This window comes from Malus sylvestris, chromosome 8 (assembly GCF_916048215.2).
Source record: "Malus sylvestris chromosome 8, drMalSylv7.2, whole genome shotgun sequence".
Classification (NCBI taxonomy): Eukaryota; Viridiplantae; Streptophyta; class Magnoliopsida; order Rosales; family Rosaceae; genus Malus; species Malus sylvestris.
In genome coordinates, this window is record NC_062267.1 from 29995858 (window position 1) to 30017048 (window position 21191).

A 21191-nucleotide genomic window follows, 5' to 3' on the forward strand; every position below is an offset into this window, starting at 1 on the left:
TAACAAGTTTGTATGAAAGCCCAAGCCCGCGGACAAAAAGGAAAAATAAATGAAAATAAAATGACACCAACTTTGTCCCTTCAAGGCCAGAAAGGGAATTTCCTTATGAAAAGATCAATTGTGTTAAGGAAGATTTGTAGCTGCAGCTGCGAGGGTGAATTGTCAGTGAGGTCGGTACACATAATGGTACATCACATGTTATTATACAAATAGTAGGATATATACGTTAAAAGGTTAATAATTTAAAAAATAAAATTTATTTTTATTTATATAAAAACATATGATGTACTACTCGTGTTTCGATTACAATGACAAATTTCTCTAGCATAAGCGTATTTCTCTGGGTTTCAAACTTAAAAAGAAGAAAGAAAGAAAAGACGGTGGAACGAAAAGGCGCCCTCCCCCATTGCGTTTGAATTAGCCCAGCACTCTCTCTCCTTTTCTTTTGTGCTGTGCTGTTAGAGAGAGAGAGAGAGGGGTCTAGGTTTAAGGATCGGTTGAAGATGATAGTAAGAACTCCCCCGACGAAGAAGCAACGGGCGGCGGCGCCGGAGGCGGAGACCACACCGCCTGCCCCAGGCCCTGGCCCTCTCGTCATCTTCGAGGACGACCCTCCTCCTCCTTCTTCTTCCCTTCCACCTCCCGATTCCTCCTCCCACCACTTGCTCTGCACCTATCAATGCCGCCAAATGGTATTAATGCTTCCCTCTCTTCTCTCTCTCGCCAGTGCCGCCCAATTGCCCTTTCAATCCATAACATATGAATCGATTTTATGATTGTTTGCTGATAATCTATGATATTTAATGTAATTGATTCATCCAATTTTCCATAGCTGTATTTGAGTATTTCATTCTGGCAGCTAAATCTAGTATATACGAGTCCTATTGGCCGGAAGCTTTTTTCAAATGTGGATTTAGGACGATCATCTTTGTTTTGTTTCTCTTGCTTGTAGACCTTACTGCAGTGTATTCCTCTTTTATTGCATATTTATTGCTAAGAGGAACCCTTTTCCCTTCCTTTGGCACAGGTTAAATCAGACTTTATAGATGCCTTGAGCAACGCGGAGAAGCAAGCTTCTGATTATCAATCTAAATTGGCAGCTTTAAATGAGAAATTTTGCAAAGTTGGTGGGTTCTTTGAATTTGATTTTCCACTACATTGCTCAACATTGCTCTTTCCCCTTCAGTTTGTCAATTTTTTTTCATAATTGTGGTTCTCACAGTCACAGTTCAATGCTCTATTTCTGTTCGCTTCTTGCAGGCTGAATAGGAATTGCAAAGTTTTCGTTTCCAAACTCACTGTTATTGTTGCACAAATATTCGAAAAAAACATTTCTTTACTTGATTGGATCAACTAATGGTGTAATATGGTGGTATCATAACTATGTAAAGATTTCCGTATCAACAAGTGACAAACTGAATCAATTTTAAATTTTCTTATTTTGATCAGAGTATGTCTTCATGTAGGGACAGGCTGTCTTAGCCTAAATTTTCTTATGTTGTGGGTTTCGTTTAGCAAAATGAACATGTGGTGTAGTGGGTTATGGTTGTAACGAAATAAGTTCACGGTTTGTAGAACAACTTAAGCTTCGAAAGAAGAATGAAAGACAAATAAAGATGGTAAAACAAGGAAACTGGTTGAAGCAGCAGAAATACTTTGTGATTTGAAACTGTGCAGGAGGCTATTTGAGTGCTAAAATTTGTAGGAAATACTTGTGGATTTGTATGATTTTAATTTGGTAAGAAAAAGGATTAGGACTGCAAAGAATGAGAAAGTGCGGCTTAAGCGAACTTGGGGTTTAAAAGAAGCTTCAGAGAATGAAGTTCAAGGGTTGAAGAAGACCTTGGTGTTTCGTTTGGGTACAAAGAACACCTTTGAAAGAAGAATGAAATATAAGGAAAGAAAACCGGTTCTAGGAATACTTGGATTTTAGGCTTTCATGGGGATAAGTTTTGGAAAAATGCTTGGGATTTGTTTAAGATTTCAATTGAGTATGACAAAGCAAAGGGGCTAGAACTGCAAAGTGCGAAGAAAACACAGCTAAATCTTTTGGGAACAACAGAAGTTCAAGAAAATCTTATCCTTGTATCATAGTGGGGAATCTTTTGTTTGAACTAGAAATCACTGCTACTGCAACAATCGACACACATCCTAATGGTTGAGCTTAGTGGTGGTAACCCACAACAACAACAACAACAACAACAAAGCCTTTTCCCACTAAGTGGGGTCGGCTATATGAATCCTAGAACGCCATTGCGCTCGGTTTTGTGTCATGTCCTCCGTTAGATCCAAGTACTCTAAGTCTTTTCTTAGAGTCTCTTCCAAAGTTGTCCTAGGTCTTCCTCTACCCCTTCGGCCCTGAACCTCTGTCCCGTAGTCACATCTTCGAACCGGAGCGTCAGTCGGCCTTCTTTGCACATGTTCAAAATCACCGGAGCCGATTTTCTCTCATATTTCCTACAATTTCGGCTACTCCTACTTTACCTCGGATATCCTCATTCCCAATCTTATCCTTTCTCGTGTGCCCACACATCCCACGAAGCACCCTCATCTCCGCTACACCCATTTTGTGTACGTGTTGATGCTTCACCACCCAACATTCTGTGCCATACAACATCGCTAGCCTTATTGCCGTCCTATAAAATTTTCCCTTGAGCTTCAGTGGCCTACGACGGTCACACAACACGCCGGATGCACTCTTTCCATCCAGCTCGTATTCTATGGTTGAGATCTCCATCTAATTCTCCGTTCTCTTGCAAGATAGATCCTAGGTAGCGAAAACGATCGCTTTTTGTGATCTTCGCTAGATTGCTCCGGTCATTAGTGTGGATAAGTATATAAATGGATAGAGATAGGAAAGCAAACACAAGATGTACGTGGTTCACCCAGATTGGCTACGTCCACGGAATAGAAGAGTTCTCATTAATTGTGAAGGGTTTACACAAGTACATAGGTTCAAGCTCTCATTTAGTGAGTACAAGTGAATGATTTAGTACAAATGACATTAGGAAATATTGTGGGAGAATGATCTCGTAATCACGAAACTTCTAAGTATCGGAGTGTGGTGTCGTCTTGACTTGCCTTATCTGTCTCATAGGTAGATGTGGCATCTTCTCTGGAAGTACTCTTCCTCCATCCAGGGGTGGTATCTTTAACTGGTGGAGATGCACAAGGTAATGTATCAATTTCACTTGAAGCTTACTTGTAGTTTCAGGCTTGGTCAAGCGCGATACAAACCATGTAGTAGGAGTCCCCCAAGTCGCCGAGCTAGGGGGTCTGCTGAAAGAGGTGACAGACAAGGTAAGCAATCAGAGCTCCGACTGATTGTTCACCTTCTCCCCATCTTGCAGCAGCATGAAGGATAAAGAGAAGAAAAATGAGAAGAGATGATATGAGATACTTTTGCTTTTGAAGAAGTAACTTTCCACAGGCTTATTCTTGAACTGAGCTGGAGGGTTTTCTGGTTTCCTCCAGAGTATAAGGCCGACTGAAGAATTTGAGGGTCAAAACAAGTCCATCAAATCTAGAGTACGTTCCACCCTGCTGATATGGGATACTTTTGCTTTTGACAGAGTAATGAATGTATCGGCACGTGTGCTGTTACGCTTGTCTCCACATGCTTCCTTGTATCCTTCGCACTTGCCCTATCTGTTCCTCAAGCAGATGCGGAATCTTCCCTGGAAACATAAGATGTTGAAGATGAGTACTCGAGAGCAATGCCAGGTAAGTAATCAGGTAAGGGGTTCCGGGCAGTCAGTTCCTGGCTGGAAGCTTGATTCCAAGTGCTGACTGATTGCTCTCTTTCTCCTTGTCTTGCAGGTAAAAACAAGGCCAAAAGAAAAGACAGGGAAAAAGCATGATATGGGATACTCTTGCTTTTAACCCTGATGATATGAGATATTCTTGCTCTAGTATAGCTTGTTTGCAGAGGTATTATCGGGGGGAAAGAAAGCTGAATATTTCGAAAGGCTTCGTTGGGAGTGCCCTCTCAGATATGATGAAGGGTTGAGCATTTTTGCAGGTCTGCCTGTCAGTTGGGGATGAAGGTCGACATATATAGGAGTCTCCCTAACAACAAGTAGTAATGCTATTCCTTTACCCTGCTTGGTCATAGCACGGTAGTGGGAGCTGCCAGTTTCACATGTTTTAACTCTGTCAGAGCACTTTGAAAAAGTGGTCTGTGGTATCTGGCTCTCGAGATTCGGAGAACGATGCCTCTTCGATTTTTGAGAAAGCAATCATGCTGGGGGTATGACTCTCGAGATTCGGAGAGCAGTGTCTCTTCGATTTTTGAGGAAGTAATCATGTTGGGAGTCTGGCTCTCGAGATTCGGAGGGCGGTGCCTCTTCGATTTTGGAGCAAGCAATCTTGTTGGGAGTGTTGTCTCGAATGTGAGTAAAGGTTGGGCATGTTTGCTAGTCTACCTTGCCACGAAGCACAAAGGTTGACACATAGGGACTTTCCAATTATCCAGCAATGGTACTGTTCCTTTACCCTCTCTTCGATTTTGAGAAAGTAGTCATGTTGGGAGTCTGGCTCTCGAGATTCGGAGGACGGTGCCTCTTCGATTTTGGAGCAAGCAATCTTATTGGGAGTGTTTTCTCGAATGTGAGTAAAGGTTGGGCATGTTTGCTAGTCTACCTTGCCACGAAGCACAGAGGTTGACACACAGGGACTTTCCAATTATCCAGCAGTGGTACTGTTCCTTTACAGTTGTGGGTAATAATATGGTAGCTAGACCTTCAAAATTTATGTGTCTAAACTTTTGTTAGTGCTGTTTCTTTACTATTCTTTTACCTTTCTTGGTCAGAGCGATGTAGTGGGAGCTGCAAGCTTCACGTGCTCAACTTTGGCAGAGAACTTTGGCAAAGTTATTTGTGGTACCCATGAGCTATTGTTGCGTGTGGGAAGTGGGTGATTGAACAGTAAGATTCATGTGCTTTCTACTTCACCAGAAGTCTTCGACAGAATGCCCATAATTTCTGCAAAGCTGAGTGTGCGTGTGACAGGTGCTGACAAGGCTAGAAAAGTAGGTGCCTCTTCGATTTCTGAGATCGGCCCTCGTGGTCTCTGAGCAGCCCAGCTTTTGAGAAAGCGAGCGCCTCTTCGATTGATTCGGAGAACGATGCCTCATCGATTTTTGAGAAAGCAATCATGCTGGGGGTCTGGCTCTCGAGATTCGGGGAGCAGTGTCTCTTCGATTTTTGAGAAAGTAATCATGTTGGGAGTCTGGCTCTCGAGATTCGGAGGGCGGTGCCTCTTCGATTTTGGAGCAAGCAATCTTGTTGGGAGTGTTTTCTCGAATGTGAGTAAAGGTTGGGCATGTTTGCTAGTCTACCTTGCCACGAAGCACAGAGGTTGACACACAGGGACTTTCCAATTATCCAGCAATGGTACTGTTCCTTTACCCTCTCTTCGATTTTTAAGAAAGTAGTCATGTTGGGAGTCTGGCTCTCGAGATTCGGAGGACGGTGCCTCTTCGATTTTGGAGCAAGCAATCTTATTGGGAGTGTTTTCTCGAATGTGAGTAAAGGTTGGGCATGTTTGCTAGTCTACCTTGCCACGAAGCACAGAGGTTGACACACAGGGACTTTCCAATTATCCAGCAGTGGTACTGTTCCTTTACCCTTGTGGGTAATAATATGGTAGCTAGACCTTCAAAATTTATGGGTCTAAACTTTGTTAGTGCTGTTTCTTTGCTATTCTTTTACCCTTCTTGGTCAGAGCGATGTAGTGGGAGCTGCAAGCTTCACGTGCTCAACTTTGGCAGAGAACTTTGGCAAAGTTATATGTGGTACCCATGAGCTATTGTTGCGTGTGGGAAGTGGGTGATTGAACAGTAAGATTCATGTGTTTTCTACTTCCCCAGAAGTCTTTGACAGAATGCCCATAATTTCCGCAAAACTGAGTGTGCGTGTGACAGGTGCTGACAAGGCTGGAAAAGGCTGGAAAAGTAGGTGCCTCTTCGATTTCTGAGATCGGCCCTCGTGGTCTCTGGGGAGCCCAGCTTTTAAGAAAGCGAGCGCCTCTTCGATTTTTGAGATCGGCCTTCGTGGTCTTTGAGCAGCCCAACTTTTGAGAAAGCAAACGCCTCTTCGATTTCTGAGATCAACCCTCGTGATCTCTAAGCAGCCCAGCTTTTGAGAAAGCAAACGCCTCTTCGATTTCTGAGCAGGCGCCTCTTCGATTTCTGAAGCTTCGTCGAGTGCAGATTTTTATAGTGGCTGGCATTAAGTTCCAAAGCACACTTGAATCTCCACCAGTAGAAGCTTCATTCTTGCACTTCTAAGATCTTGATTTGTCCGACCTCTTCTCTCTTCAACACCTTTGAAAATGTCTGGCCCCTCCGACCGTCGTTTTGACTTGAACCTTGTTGAAGAGGCAGCCCCGCCTTCTCCAGACAACATATGGCGCCCATCCTTCGTCTCCCCTACTGGTCCTCTTACCGTTGGGGATTCCGTGATGAAGAATGATATGACCGCTGCGGTGGTGGCCAGGAACCTTATCACTCCCAAAGATAACAGACTACTTTCCAAACGGTCTGATGAGTTAGCTGTTAAGGATTCGCTGGCTCTCAGTGTTCAGTGTGCAGGTTCTGTGTCTAATATGGCCCAACGCCTATTTGCTCGAACCCGCCAAGTTGAATCATTGGCGGCTGAAGTGATGAGTCTCAAACAGGAGATTAGAGGGCTCAAGCATGAGAATAAACAGTTGCACCGGCTCGCACATGACTATGCTACAAACATGAAGAGGAAGCTTGACCAGATGAAGGAAACTGATGGTCAGGTTTTACTTGATCATCAGAGATTTGTGGGTTTGTTCCAAAGGCATTTATTGCCTTCGTCTTCTGGGGCTGTACCGCGTAATGAAGCTCCAAATGATCAACCTCTGATGCCTCCTCCTTCTAGGGTTCTGTCCAGTACTGAGGCTCCAAATAATCCCCCTCCGGTGCCTTCTCTTTCTGGGGCTCTACCGACTGCTGAGACTTCTCCTAAGCAACCTTTGTGAAGGCTCCCTCTTGTGTGCTTATTTTGACTCATGTATATGTACATATTTGTAGCTTATCGGGGATATCAATAAATAAGCTTTCCTTCATTTCAACGTATTGTGTTAAATACACCAAAGCCTTCTTCGCTAAGTTCTTTGAATTTTCTTTTGTTAAAGCTTGTATGTTGAAGCTTTCTGAGTGGAGCGTGTAGGTTGGGGTAGTGTTCCCTTAATTTCCCGAGTGAGGAAAACTTCTCGGTTGGAGACTTGGAAAATCCAAGTCACTGAGTGAGATCGGCTATATGAATCTTAGAACGCCATTGTGCTCGATCCTGTGTCATGTCCTTCGTTAGATCCAAGTACTCTAAGTCTTTTCTTAGAGTCTCTTCCAAAGTTTTCCTAGGTCTTCCTCTACCCCTTCGGCCCTGAACCTCTGTCCCATAGTCGCATCTTCTAATCGGAACGTCAGTAGGCCTTCTTTGCACATGTCCAAACCACCGTAACCGATTTTCTCTCATCTTTCCTTCAATTTCGGCTACTCCTACTTTACCCCGGATATCCTCATTCCTAATCTTATCCTTTCTCGTGTGCCCACACATCCAACGAAGCATCCTCATCTCCGCTACACCCATTTTGTGTACGTGTTGATGTTTCACCGCCCAACATTCTGTGCCATACAGCATCGCCGGCCTTATTGCCGTCCTATAAAATTTTCCCTTGAGCTTCAGTGGCATACGGCGGTCACACAACACGCCGGATGCACTTTTCCACTTCATCCATCCAGCTTGTATTCTATGGTTGAGATCTCCATCTAATTCTCCGTTCTTTTGCAAGATAGATCCTAGGTAACGAAAACGGTCGCTCTTTGGTATTTCTTGATCTCCGATCCTCACCCCTAACTCGTTTTGGCCTCCATTTGCACTGAACTTGCACTCCATATATTCTGTCTTTGATCGGCTTAGGCGAAGACCTTTAGATTCCAACACTTCTCTCCAAAGGTTAAGCTTTGCATTTACCCCTTCCTGAGTTTCATCTATCAACACTATATCGTCTGCAAAAAGCATACACCAAGGAATATCATCTTGAATATGTCGTGTTAACTCATCCATTACCAACGCAAAAAGGTAAGGACTTAAGGATGAGCCTTGATGTAATCCTACAGTTATGGGAAAGCTTTCGGTTTGTCCTTCATGAGTTCTTACGGCAGTCTTTGCTCCTTCATACATATCCTTTATAGCTTGGATATATGCTACTCGTACTCCTTTCTTCTCTAAAATCCTCCAAAGAATGTCTCTTGGGACCCTATCATACGCTTTTTCCAAATCTATAAAGACCATGTGTAAATCCTTTTTCCCATCTCTATATCTTTCCATCAATCTTCGTAAGAGATAGATTGCCTCCATGGTTGAGCGCCCTGGCATGAACCCGAATTGGTTGTCCGAAACCCGTGTCTCTTGCCTCAATCTATGCTCAATGACTCTTTCCCAGAGCTTCATTGTATGACTCATTATCTTAATACCCCTATAGTTCATGCAATTTTGTACGTCGCCCTTATTCTTGTAGATAGGCACCAAAGTGCTCATTCGCCACTCATTTGGCATCTTCTTCGTTTTCAAAATCCTATTGAAAAGGTCAGTGAGCCATGTTATACCTGTCTCTCCCAAAAGTTTCCACACTTCGATTGGTATATCGTCTGGGCCTATTGCTTTTTTATGCTTCATCTTCTTCAAAGCTACAACCACTTCTTCCTTCCGGATTCGACGATAAAAAGAGTAGTTTCTACACTCTTCTGAGTTACTCAACTCCCCTAAAGAAGCACTCATTTCATGTCCTTCATTGAAAAGATTATGAAAATAACCTCTCCATCTGTCTTTAACCGCGTTCTCTGTAGCAAGAACTTTTCCATCCTCATCCTTGATGCACCTCACTTGGTTTAGGTCCCTTGTCTTCTTTTCCCTTGCTCTAGATAGTTTATAGATATCCAACTCTCCTTCTTTGGTATCTAGTCGTTTATACATATCGTCGTAAGCCGCTAACTTAGCTTCTCTGACAGCTTTCTTCGCCTCTTGCTTCGCTTTTCTATACCTTTCACCATTTTCATCAGTCCTCTCCTTGTATAAGGCTTTACAACATTCCTTCTTAGCCTTCACCTTTGTTTGTACCTCCTCATTCCACCACCAAGATTCCTTTTGGTGTGGGGCAAAGCCCTTGGACTCTCCTAATACCTCTTTTGCTACTTTTCGGATACAACTAGCCATGGAATCCCACATTTGGCTAGCTTCCCCCTCTCTATCCCACACACATTGGGTGATTACCTTCTCTTTGAAAATGGCTTGTTTTTCTTCTTTTAGATTCCACCATCTAGTCCTTGGGCACTTCCAAGTCTTGTTCTTTTGTCTTACTCTTTTGATATGTACATCCATCACCAACAAGCGATGTTGATTAGCCACGCTCTCTCCTGGTATAACTTTGCAATCCTTACAAGTTATACGATCCCCTTTCCTCATTAGAAGAAAATCTATTTGTGTTTTTGACGACCCACTCTTGTAGGTGATCACATGTTCTTCTCTCTTCTTAAAGAAGGTGTTGGCTAAGAAGAGATCATATGCCATTGCAAAATCCAAGATAGCTTCCCCATCCTCGTTTCTCTCCCCAAAACCATGGCCACCATGAAAACCTCCATAGTTGCCTGTCTCCATGCCCACGTGTCCATTTAAATCTCCTCCTATAAATAACTTCTCCGTCTGAGCAATTCCTTGCACCAAGTCTCCAAGATCTTCCCAAAATTTCTCCTTCGAACTCGTATCCAACCCTACTTGAGGTGCGTACGCACTAATCACATTGATAAGTTCTTGTCCTATTACAATCTTGATTGCCATGATTCTATCTCCTACCCTCTTGACATCTACAACATCTTGTACCAAGGTCTTGTCCACGATGATGCCAACACCGTTTCTCGTTCTATTTGTGCCCGAATACCAAAGTTTAAACCCTGAGTTTTCTAGATCCTTTGCCTTACTACCAACCCACTTAGTTTCTTGTAGGCACATAATATTTATCCTTCTCCTCACCATAACTTCCACTACTTCCATAGATTTTCCCGTTAAGGTTCCTATATTCCACGTTCCTAAACGCATTTTGCTCTCTTGAACTCTACCCTTCTGTCCTAGCTTCTTCACCCTCCCCCGTCTAATAGGATCAAAGTACTTCTTTTGTGTGTCCCGGGTAAAGTTGATAGGAGCATATGCTCCCAGACAACTTTGAGTGGAGTCGTTCGAAAAGAAGTTTCTATGGCCCCCTTGCTCATTTAACACTGCATCCGGGTGCCGATGGAGATACAGCGACCCTTGCTCACTTATCACTGTGCTCAGGCCACACAGCGCGCCACTTACGGGTGACGCCCTAGCTTTAGCGCGATTTTGTTCTGGATTCATTTTCATAAGGATTCGACGTGATCATGGAGTGCCGGCTGTCGACTACCTGACGCCCTCCCCCTCCTCCTTTATCCGGGCTTGGGACCGGCCATGTAAGACATAGGCGGAGTTTTAGTGGTGGTAACCCAACAGAAAAAATTTCAATTCCTTTGTTTCAGTCTTATTTTTTAAGAGTAGGATGCATATAATCTATCAAACCTTTTCTTTCCATACTGAGGATAGAATAGACAATATTGGAACTAGTAGCCAAGCATGGATGACTAACTTAAGAGTAGAGAAAAGTCCTGGACTCATTGACATTACTAGAACACCATATAATTATGGGCTGGACTTTGTTAGTTCCATAACCCCCCCCCCCCCCCCCCCCCCCCCCCCGGTGCAAATAAAAGTGCCACTACATCTTAAACTGAAATTCAATTTCTGATTTATTCCTAGGCTCCTAGTAACTTGAACCTAATATGATATGAGACTTGTCTTCGATTTGTGTTGTGAGCCATTTATGTTAAAAATCACTGATACCCCAGATTGCAAAGTCGAAAATAACGAACCATACAACAGCAAGATAGTTTCTTTCTTGTTTGCAACTGCTTTGTCATGTATGCACATGAATTTATTTCATAGCATTGGTAAGATAAGTTCTTTTCCTTAATATCAGAATTCTTTTGTTATTTACAAAGCTAACCATCTGGAAACTCTTTAGATTATCCATTTTTTGTTTGTGTCCCTCATTAGTTACATGTGCTGCAGAATCTGAGCGGAAGAAATATCTGGATCAATTTTTGTATGTGGAACAAGAACTTGCTGCTGCAAAGGGACGTGAACAGGCTCTGCAGGAGCAGCTTTTGAAGGAGTTACATGATTCTCATGAAAGATTGACTAAACAATTACAATCAAACAGCGAACTTGAGGTATATGTATGCTTGAACCTTTATCCATGATGGGTACTTCATCCACCATTTGGTTGTCCCAAAAGAATGATTCAGCTGTTCTCTCTGTTTTTCTTCCTAGTTTTATTTTGTTCCCTGTTTGGAATTCCAAACGGGTTTTTTTCCTGTCCCACTCAGCATATCACATTTCAAATATCAGGTGAAGCTTCAAAATGAAATGAACCTTCGCATGAAAGCTGAGTCTTCAGCAGCTTTGGCTGAGGAGAAAGCAAGTGTTGTAGAGGGGAAACTGAGACATCTTTCTGAAAACATAGAGAGGGAAAAAAAGCGTCTCAATAACGATTTTTCCCAGCTGAAAGGAGAATCCAAGCTTTCTGTTTCTAGAATAACAGCAGATGTGAGTGGTGGTTTTGATTGATTTAGTTTTATAGTCTGTATGAAGTTATGAACATGCCATTCAACCTTCCCCATTCTTGTTTAGCTTGAACGAATGGAATGCAGAGCTCATAATGCTGAGAAAGAATCAGAGCTATTGAAAAAGCAGCTGGATGATATTAAGAAACAACTTAGCGAGGTAGATCTCTTATTTCTATCGCTCCTAGACACCAGTTGATATGTTCTGTGGAATATCTTTCTCATATATACATCATCGCCTGTCCGTTTGCAATGCCAACTGCAGTTTTACCTTTTCCTTTATAATTTATTTGTTTGTTGGGTCAGCTTGGCCTTGATATTGAATTGTCATTTTGTATAATGTTAGGATTTGTCTTGTACTTCCACGAGTTGATCAAATTTTCTTTTAATTCATCTCTATTTTTCAGTGCGTGCAACAAAAAAGCGAAGTGGAGAAGAAACTGTCAAGTTTTACATTTCAAGAAGTTGAATCCACGGAGAATAATATTCTAGTTAAACATCTGCAAGAAGAGCTTAGAAACTTTGTAAGTTTTTGTTGTTGATTTTTTTTTTCTAATGAATAAAATTGTTTCTTCCTATTGAATCCTCAGGTTCTCTATGAAGTTGATTGATGATCATTCTTAAATACTTTTCCATTAAGTTTTTCACAAAAATTTTCAGCTTCTCGAAAGTTTAATTTTTGGTTTGGACTTAAGTTCATAAAATTCTAAACATTAGTGATTAGGCAGCCAATCTGTCTGTATATGTTGAATGGTTCATACTTAGTCAATGCATTGTTTGTTTGGTAGTGTGATTTGGCCATTTGGCCTAGGGTTAAGGAGTATATTGTTATGCTAGCTGTGGTAATTTGAGTTTTGGCTCATCAACCTTTTATATTTTCATCATAGATTTTGTGAGAAGATGAAGAAGGATAAAACAAAAGTTTATCATTTGGAATAAAAGAAATTGTACTGAACAAAAAGAATTTTAAATACTTTGGCGGAGAATATTTGTCTTGTGCTGTTGGGATCTTTGGTTTCAATTTTGAATGGATTTTGGGAAGCTCTCGTTTGAAAGAGAGTTGGGTATGACTGATTTCATCTTTTGTAGATGTGTACTAATATCTTTTTCTTGACTATTATATGACAAACTACTGTTTCTAAATTCCTAGGATGCTGAAGTGAGGGAAGCAAGAAAGCTGAAGTTGGCTCATGAAAATGTTGAGTTATTGAAGGAAAAATTGTTGGAAGAAAAGGGCCGTAGAGAGAGGGCAGAGGCAGAGTTATCCAAACTACAAGAATTACAGCTTAGTATGAAGAAGTTGGAGAATGAATTGACAACTTGGAAGTTGATGAGTAAAGACATTCCAGGCGTGTCATGTTCTGAGGATATACCTGTTAAATTTGCAGCTTTACAAAAGTATGGGAATAGTTCATTTCAGTACTTTGAACCAGCATTGTTAGATAGTTTAGGAGAATTAATAAACTCATAAATCATAGACCTAAATAGTGAGGCTTTCCTTGATGCTTCTTATTCTTCTTCTTCCATTATTTTTTGTTATCTGTTTATTTTTGTTAAGGCGGCCAGGATTGCCCTAGTGTGACTTTGTTATTAGTTGATTAAAATTGAATGTCTGGTATAACATCAATGATATTGGAATTTATTTGTGGATAACTTCCCAGCAATCCAGCGGAGCTGAATATTTTAAACATTTAAAACTAAATGTTAAAAACTGTGTATATTGTATTGCATGGGTATGACTCTTTTGTTTAGACCCTAGAATAACTGTACCTGCTATATACATTTCTTAGGAAGTAGATGATTTCTGGTACTATGTGATGTATGCATAACGTGATACTATGGATAATTGTTTGAGTAGGAAAACTTCATAGTAGATGGTCTAGAATGAGCTGGTACCGTGTGCTTAATTTCAGTGATTGGAAATCTTCAAATCATCTCTGGACTTCTTTCAGTGTTCTGGTTTTCACCTCATGACACCATGTCTGTTTGTTTGTTTGGTGTTTGGAACAATCGCAGAAGGTTCAAATGGCCCAGTCAACTTTGTATATTAGTTGTGGTGTGGTGTTTGGGGGTGGGGGGAGAGGTTAGGACTGAGAATTTTTCTATTCTTTTTCTTATAGTTATGCTTGATCTGTAAACGTGCGTTTCAAGTTTGTGTAGTTGTAGTGTTTATATGTACTGTCGATGTTATCAACAAGTTCTGTCCTCATCATCCCCACCAAACAGTGCAAAATAAAATTTCTTATTTGTTATTTAATCTGAGATTTGTTTGTGCAAAATGTTTTTTGGTCCCTAGTGATGGACATTTTTTTCATTTAATGCAGAGAGGTAATTGATAGCATGATGAAAGTGGGTGAGGCTAATGCTGCCTTGAAACAACTGGAGGTAGCTCTAGATGCTGCAAAAATTGATAAACAAAATGCTGAAATAGAGGCTAACCTGGCGAAAGAGAAGGTGGATGTATCAAAATCAGAGGTTAAGCGGATTGAATTAATGGTAAGCGTGTGACCAGGTAGTTTTACTTTTATGCCATCTTTTTCTTATTTTTTTAGTTTTTCACTCAGGCTGTTGCTAAGCTTATTCTGTATTCTCCAGCTGCTGTACAATCCCTCAAAGTTTCTGCTCCGGAAGCTTTAATTAAATTTTTTATTTTTGCGGGTGGTTGGGCCTGGTGTCAATGTAGGGTTATAATTGTAGTGTTTATCTAGATTCTAGAATGAAGAGAAAATTGGGGTAAATTGAAACAATTCATAATAATTTCAATCAACATGCCTGAAGATTGAACCCTATAATTGTAGGGTCTCTTTATATAGACAATTTGATGGATCATAATATGACAGGAAACTGTAATAATTAGATTTTAAATGATTTATAATTAACACCTACATTTCTATTGTAAAAATTAATACTGAATATAATAAGCGTAATTGATATGCTTATGCCTCTATTGGTCAAAAGCTCTAACATTCCATTTTTCGTACAAGTCGGTCCCAAAAGAAAGTTGAGAAAAACTATACTAATTATCTTTTAAGAATGTATGCTGAAGGAAGTATTAAAATGCAGCTCTCTATGGTTACTGAGGAAAGGGATAAGTTGAGAAATGTCCTTAATGGACTGAAGTCGGCAAAGAATGATGAAGCTGGAGATGAAGCAGCCAGTCAAACTTTTCTTCAGGTCACAGAATTTCTTCTCTTTACTATTTCTAATTCAAGGAATCTCTGTTTAAGTTCATTGTTTGGTTTCCTCGTTTGCACATGCAGGAGGTTGAATCATCACTTGCAAAGAAAGAGGCCTATATTAAAGAATTGGAATGTGGTCTGTGTGAACAAAAAGAAGTTAATAGTCGTCAACGTGAAGAAATAAAGTTGCTTAATGAGAGGTTGAACAATGAAGCTAGAAGAATGAAGTCATTGGAGAGGGAGAGCGATCGACTTCGTTCAGAGATCGCTCTGCTGGAGTCCAAGGTGGGTGCCAAATTTATTCGGAGCATTATTGGTATGAACATTATTATCTTAATTTTTCTTGGCTATTAAAGGAGCACTGCCGGGTTTGAATGGTGGCTGAGCCTTGAACTTTTGTGGACTATGGCACCAAGCTCTTCCCTTAGGAAAATATCATTATTTGTACTTCCCTGCAGATTCTTTTTTCATGCAATGAGAATCCTATCTTACAAATATTTAAGGAATTAAAAGATTTGTCCAAGAAAAAACTATTGTCAGATATGTAATGGCTTTCTTGTGCTAACCGGCCGATCCCAAAAGGAACTGCAGTTGCAGACAAGCAATCTAAACCCTGCCAGATGAACAGAAAAAAGTGCAATTCGATTACGTAATTTCTGAGATCTTTTGCTTCCACAGATTGGTCATGGCGATTTCTCTGCTGCAAATACTAAAGTTTTAAGAATGGTGAATACTCTTGCGGCTGATAATGAAGCAAAACAAACTATTGAGGCATTACAAACTGAGTTACAGAAGACAAAGGAGAAGTTACAAGCTGTGGAAGAATTGAAAAGTCAATCAGGTAAGAACCACACAGTTCTTTTAAAGAGAAATTTATGTGAAAAAACTTCTTTTTAAGGTTCCTGTCTTAGAAATGAATGGTTAAGAGCATTATATTGTTGTCTCGGATTTGCTCTGGCTGTGCATGGATGACAGTCTTAGATGAGTTTGGGGATTAAAATAGTTTTAAATTGTCATATTACTAAAGTACGCTGTTCCAAAAACTAAATAATTGATTTGGATTCTAGGAGTGGCTTTAACATGGTACTTTAGGTCCAAAGATCCCCCATTAACTGATACCATAATAATATATGTGGCTTTCAAGTTGCTGCCACAACTACCAAATTAACCCCACCACCAGCAATACCTTGATTGCCACGACTGTCCTCATCTACCTCCATTGTTACCATTGCTATTATTGTCACCCTCGTCGGCACCTTTGTTGGCGTAAATTGTGGACAGCACCATACTTGCTCCATAAAAGTGTGTTCTAATTTACCTCAAGAAGGTATAACTTAACGTAGAAATTAGAAGATATTACATTGTTGTTATCTTTTGACTATTTAAGTCAGATGTTTGTTTGTCTCGTCATGCAATTTTGTACTGAGTTTATTTGCATTGCTTCATTCTCTTGAACTTTTCAGGTGATGCTGGAACATTGGTGGATTCCTACATATCTGGGAAGATAGTGCAGTTGAAAGAACAAATTGCAACTCTGGAAAAACGTGAAGAAAGGTGAGTGACTGATGGATATTGTTAATATAAGCGAACTTTGGTATACATTGCTGTACCTATTTTTAACCTAAGGTTTTAAGAAAACTTGGCATATTCCAGTCTTGGGGTTCCCCACTTTTGCTAATTTATTCGGTTTGTTAGATGTAAGAAGATTGCATTAGATTTAAGTTATTGGGTGGGCTTATTGTGAGAGGAGGCAGCTCTTCTATATATATATGTTTTGATGTCCCTTTCATTGTATGTTCACAGTATACCTAAACTATAATACAACTTTTAGGTTAAAACATTTGAATTTACCCCTGTAACAGGTACAAGACTGTTTTTGCCGACCGAATTTCAGTGTTCAGGAGGGCATGTTGTGAGCTCTTTGGTTACAAGGTATATCATAGATGTTGCTCATTTTACTTTAATTTTCATATGACTAGTAGTATTCCAGTTAACATGGCATTCCAGCTAACATGGTGAGGAATCATTATAATATTCGGAGCTGAAAAAGTCTTATATATAAGGTGCATTTATCTCAATATATCTTCATTACCATGCGTATGAAACTGATTTATTCATGTCACGGATTAATCCATCTGTTCTTGTTAGATGCATTGATATTAGTATGCATTCAAAATAAATGCCAAAGTAGTTAAAACTTGAAACTACTAATATCATTGCTAAGGTAAAAACTTTGTAGTGTTCAAAGTTCATCTTTTGCTAAGTTCTATTAACAGGTTTAAAGTTCATTCTTATGTCTATATGCTTTACTAACACTGAGAATCAATCATATAAAGTTTTAAGTTATTAAACATGTTGAATTAATAAGTTGTCTCTGTCTACATTTGCTATAATATGATCTAGTTTGAGAGCATAAATAGTTGAGATCATGAGATTTATTACCAATTTTTCATGGCCAATTGTTTATCTTACTTAAGTGTCATTCCTATGCAGATTTGAGACCTGCATGGGCCATTGTGAAACTGTAACGATTATCTTTTGATTACAATTTTGCAGATTGTGATGGATGAACACCAGCGTCCCAATGGAATCCCCATTACACGTTTTACCCTCCAATCTATATATGCGCAAAGTGATGATGAGAAGCTTGAATTTGAATATGAATCAGGGAGCACAAACATTTTGGTAAGATCGTATTATATGAAGTCATTTTCTTATGCCTTCCTAAAGCTATTTTAGTCCTTTAGATTTCAGTTAGGAAACACAGCAGGCATATTTTTTGGGGACATCTCAATTTTCTCTTTGTTATTGTTTTTGAGTTCGTAATAAAACAAATGCAGGAAGAAATATAATCATATTATTGTTTGATTGAACAGGCAAATGATTACACCTCGCAGTCTGAGATATCTCAACAGGTATGGAGCATGATGTTTATCTAATCTTAGAACTTTTTTTTTGCATGCTTCTGTACTGGTAGGACTATTGTTTCTTCGTCTCTGGGTGATCCAACCTGTACCAGATTATTTGAGGATTCAATTAGGGAAACTCTATTCCGTATATGTCCATGATTCATATTTCATATGATCTGACAGATGGTTTCAGCCGTAGTTGTACTTATTATGTTCGGTGTCCAGGTTTTGTTTCCCTGTTTCCTTTTATTTTGCTTTTACTTTCTTTCATTCCCTTTATTTCAGAGGGGAGCAAACTAACCTTTTGTTTTGATTTCGTGAGGAATGTTAATATGGTACTCAAGAGTCGGATGTTTCTTCAGGGACTTAAGTTTAAATCTTTCATCGTGATATGTGGTTGTGAACTATTGGAGTTACCTTGTCAACTAATCTGAGATAACATTTTGCAGGTTGAGATATTTATTCGGAAGTTGAATTCAATCCCAGCTTTCACTGCCAACTTAACAGTGGAGTCTTTCAACCGGCGAACCCTGACTTAAAAGCAATTCAACCTTGATTTCTACTACAGATGAATCACCAAGATTGTATATTTCACGTATCATGTTTGAAACACAAAATGTGTAGCAGGTATGCCATCTATCTAGGTTTGTCTTTTCTTTGGGTACTGTGAACTATCAAATATTTAACCCTCTCGCAGAATCCGTTTAATGGTAGATTTGATCCTTATTCATTCAATTTGTACTAAAATTGTGAGTTTGTAAGAGAAGTTAGTGTGACGTGACTTACTCCGTATATTTGTACGGTATTCTTGAGGAATATTTCACACTAAATGAAATTGAGATAAGCGAAGCTAATAGTAGTGAATGTGCATTTGAATTACTTGGCAGAGAAAATGATTTAGAATCCGAGGTGATGCAGCAAGATTCTTGTGATCCATAGGAAGTGGCCACTCTTATCTTCTGATGCATCATTTTGTTCAAGAAACTCGTGGACTAGGGTGGCGGGGGATGTGATGGTGATGGTGGTGGTGGTGGTGGGCAGAGACGGTCGGCGGGATTGATGGTGACAGTGGTGGTATTGGTAATGGTGGTGGGTGTGTGTTCATGGTTTTTCCTTAAAATCCGCTTAGTGTTTACTGAGATTTTGGACGTCAAGGGTTGATAGAGACCAACTAAAGTCCCTAAACGATGCCAATTTGGTATCATCTCTCTATCAGGATTTCACCACCTTTAAATGGCATGAAGTTCACTGAAAAAGAATACCAAACCTAAAATTTTAAGGAAAACTAATGAAAATGGCTTGAAAACATTGAGTTTTAGCGATAAGGACAAAATAAAGGGTAAAGTGAATAGTACTATGAATGACTTTTTAGTGTAAAAATATGGTTTTTCGTTATAGTGAACAGTATCGGGAGCATTTCATTAAAGTTCCCAAAATTTTAAGGCCTAAAAAATGCAACTGAGAGCACTTGTAGCTTCCTAAATAATTATTTTCGTTTTCTTAGACTCCAAATTTGAGATCATTATAGCAAGAATTATCTTAATTAAGAGAAATTCTCATTGGCAATAGTTAATAAGTATTAGTTATGATCTGATAGGTAATCTTGATCTTAATATTGAAATCTTTAAAGTCACGGCAAACAACAACGTAAAATGATAAGACCACGTAACTTATGTTCTCAATACCTATAGAAATTTCTCCATATGAAAAGGGCAAAAACGGCCGAACAATATCGGCACTGACCCATATATTATATACCAACTAACGCCAAAGCAGCACTAACATAAAAAAAACTAATGTAAAAGCTCATAAGGAAAACAAGATGTTGAGTAATGTTAGAATATCGTTGAAGATGTATATAGCTTCAAATGGGTAATAAGGCATTTAAAAATGTTGATTGGTGAATTGCATGACCTTAGCTAAGCTAGCAATCATTTCAGCACAAGACAAGAAGAAAACAAGTGGAAGGAATTGAAGCCTCTCCTCTCCAATAACTTACAAGGCTTAGCTAGTTTAGCTTGCCTAGCTTGCCTTAGCCTTTAGAGTTGTGCATGTCCACCTACCAACTTTCTCCCTCAATCGATCCAATTAAGGGACTTTTTGACCTTAACAAATACACATTCCTACATATTTTGAAAATGGTCGAGTATGGTGCAGAGAATTAATAAATTTATGATAATGCTCCTGCCCTTATTTATTTGGTCCAATGGCTCCAAAAGTGGCTTTTATTTGGTCCAAGTTCAGCCAACTATTGACTTCTTCATGTGTTGACATATTGGTGAATGTACACTACGTAACTTTAATTCGAGTTTGAATTCTTACACTTGTATTTTTTATGATTACTAGTTTTGTTTTGGTGTGCCATTTGATTCAAAAGTCAAATGTTAAAATTAAATATACAATGTCCCGTCATGTGATAGTGATACGAAGACTGCATAAGAATACCTTCTATGTTAAAAAAAATAAAAATAAAAATTGTGTCCAAGTTCAGGCTACTGTGGACTATTGATGTATGCACAGAAGAAACCACCACCCAAGTCCAAGAGTTGAAAATCACACCAAGTTTCCGCCCACTACATCTCCCGTGGCCTACCGCCTAATAGGTTGGAAGTCACTCTTTCTTTAAGCACATCACATGTTAATTAAACAACATGCACACACTAAACCCTCCATTGGGGCAATTAATTAAATGCCTTAAACATGTAATCGCAATATTGTTATTTGCTAATGCGCCCCCCACTAATTAGACATATCTAACATTTGTCGATGTAAGAAAAGATAATGCAACAAATTTTTGCTTGAGACAATGATCTCAGATGCATAAGAGGAGTACATATGTCCACTTTATAACTAATCTGCTTACGATAACCATATATTGCCTATATACCAATATATATAGCACATATATATGGCCAAATTGTAAAATTTTGCGGTGTTTATTATTCTGGGCGCTTTTTCCATTCTAGTGAAACCTATAATTGCTCAATCTGGTGGTTAATTAGATTATTCATCTTCAAACGGCTGTGCTATGTGTTTACCCTCTCCTCTTAATTTCGTTTAGAGTAAAATATCACTTGTATCGTAAAAAAATTGATGTGCTCCCTACAGTCACCCGATGTGGTCCATTTTTACAAGTTAGTGCATCAAAACATTGTGACTAGGTCATTTGGATATTCCCACAAGACACTCTTTCCCTCAAATTCATTAGCTCTTTTTTTTTTTATCAATAATTTATTTTTTGTGCATGGTTGAAGCAATACGGTAATCGACTGCAATGGCCATCATATATCATTATAATCCAAAGAACTTTTACCAAAAGTCTTGCGCCTTCTTGTTCTTTTCCAAAGAATATACAACGCAATTCCTACAAAAGTGGACAGT

General features: G+C 39.5%; 1 protein-coding gene across 1 annotated transcript; it reads left to right on the forward strand.

Moving 5' to 3' along the window:
- The first annotated feature begins 365 nt into the window (after window positions 1–365).
- Window positions 366–18664, forward strand: LOC126632872 (mitotic spindle checkpoint protein MAD1-like). Its single transcript, XM_050303401.1, has 16 exons — window positions 366–692; window positions 1028–1127; window positions 11169–11329; window positions 11508–11705; window positions 11790–11882; window positions 12130–12246; window positions 12873–13120; window positions 14047–14218; window positions 14786–14896; window positions 14983–15186; window positions 15580–15742; window positions 16365–16455; window positions 16764–16833; window positions 17458–17586; window positions 17778–17816; window positions 18260–18664. The coding sequence occupies exons 1-16, from the start codon at window positions 504–506 to the stop codon at window positions 18347–18349; spliced, it is 2175 nt and encodes a 724-aa protein (XP_050159358.1). The 5' UTR covers window positions 366–503; the 3' UTR covers window positions 18350–18664.
- Window positions 18665–21191: the final 2527 nt, after the last annotated feature.

Bases quoted from the DNA above. Each gene is read 5' to 3' on its own strand.
- LOC126632872 (XM_050303401.1), top strand. From the start codon at position 504: ATGATAGTAAGAACTCCCCCGACGAAGAAGCAACGGGCGGCGGCGCCG. The intron at 15,743-16,364 runs GTAAGAACCACA...TGAACTTTTCAG, and splicing joins AGAATTGAAAAGTCAATCAG to GTGATGCTGGAACATTGGTG. The intron at 16,456-16,763 runs GTGAGTGACTGA...CCCCTGTAACAG, and splicing joins CTGGAAAAACGTGAAGAAAG to GTACAAGACTGTTTTTGCCG.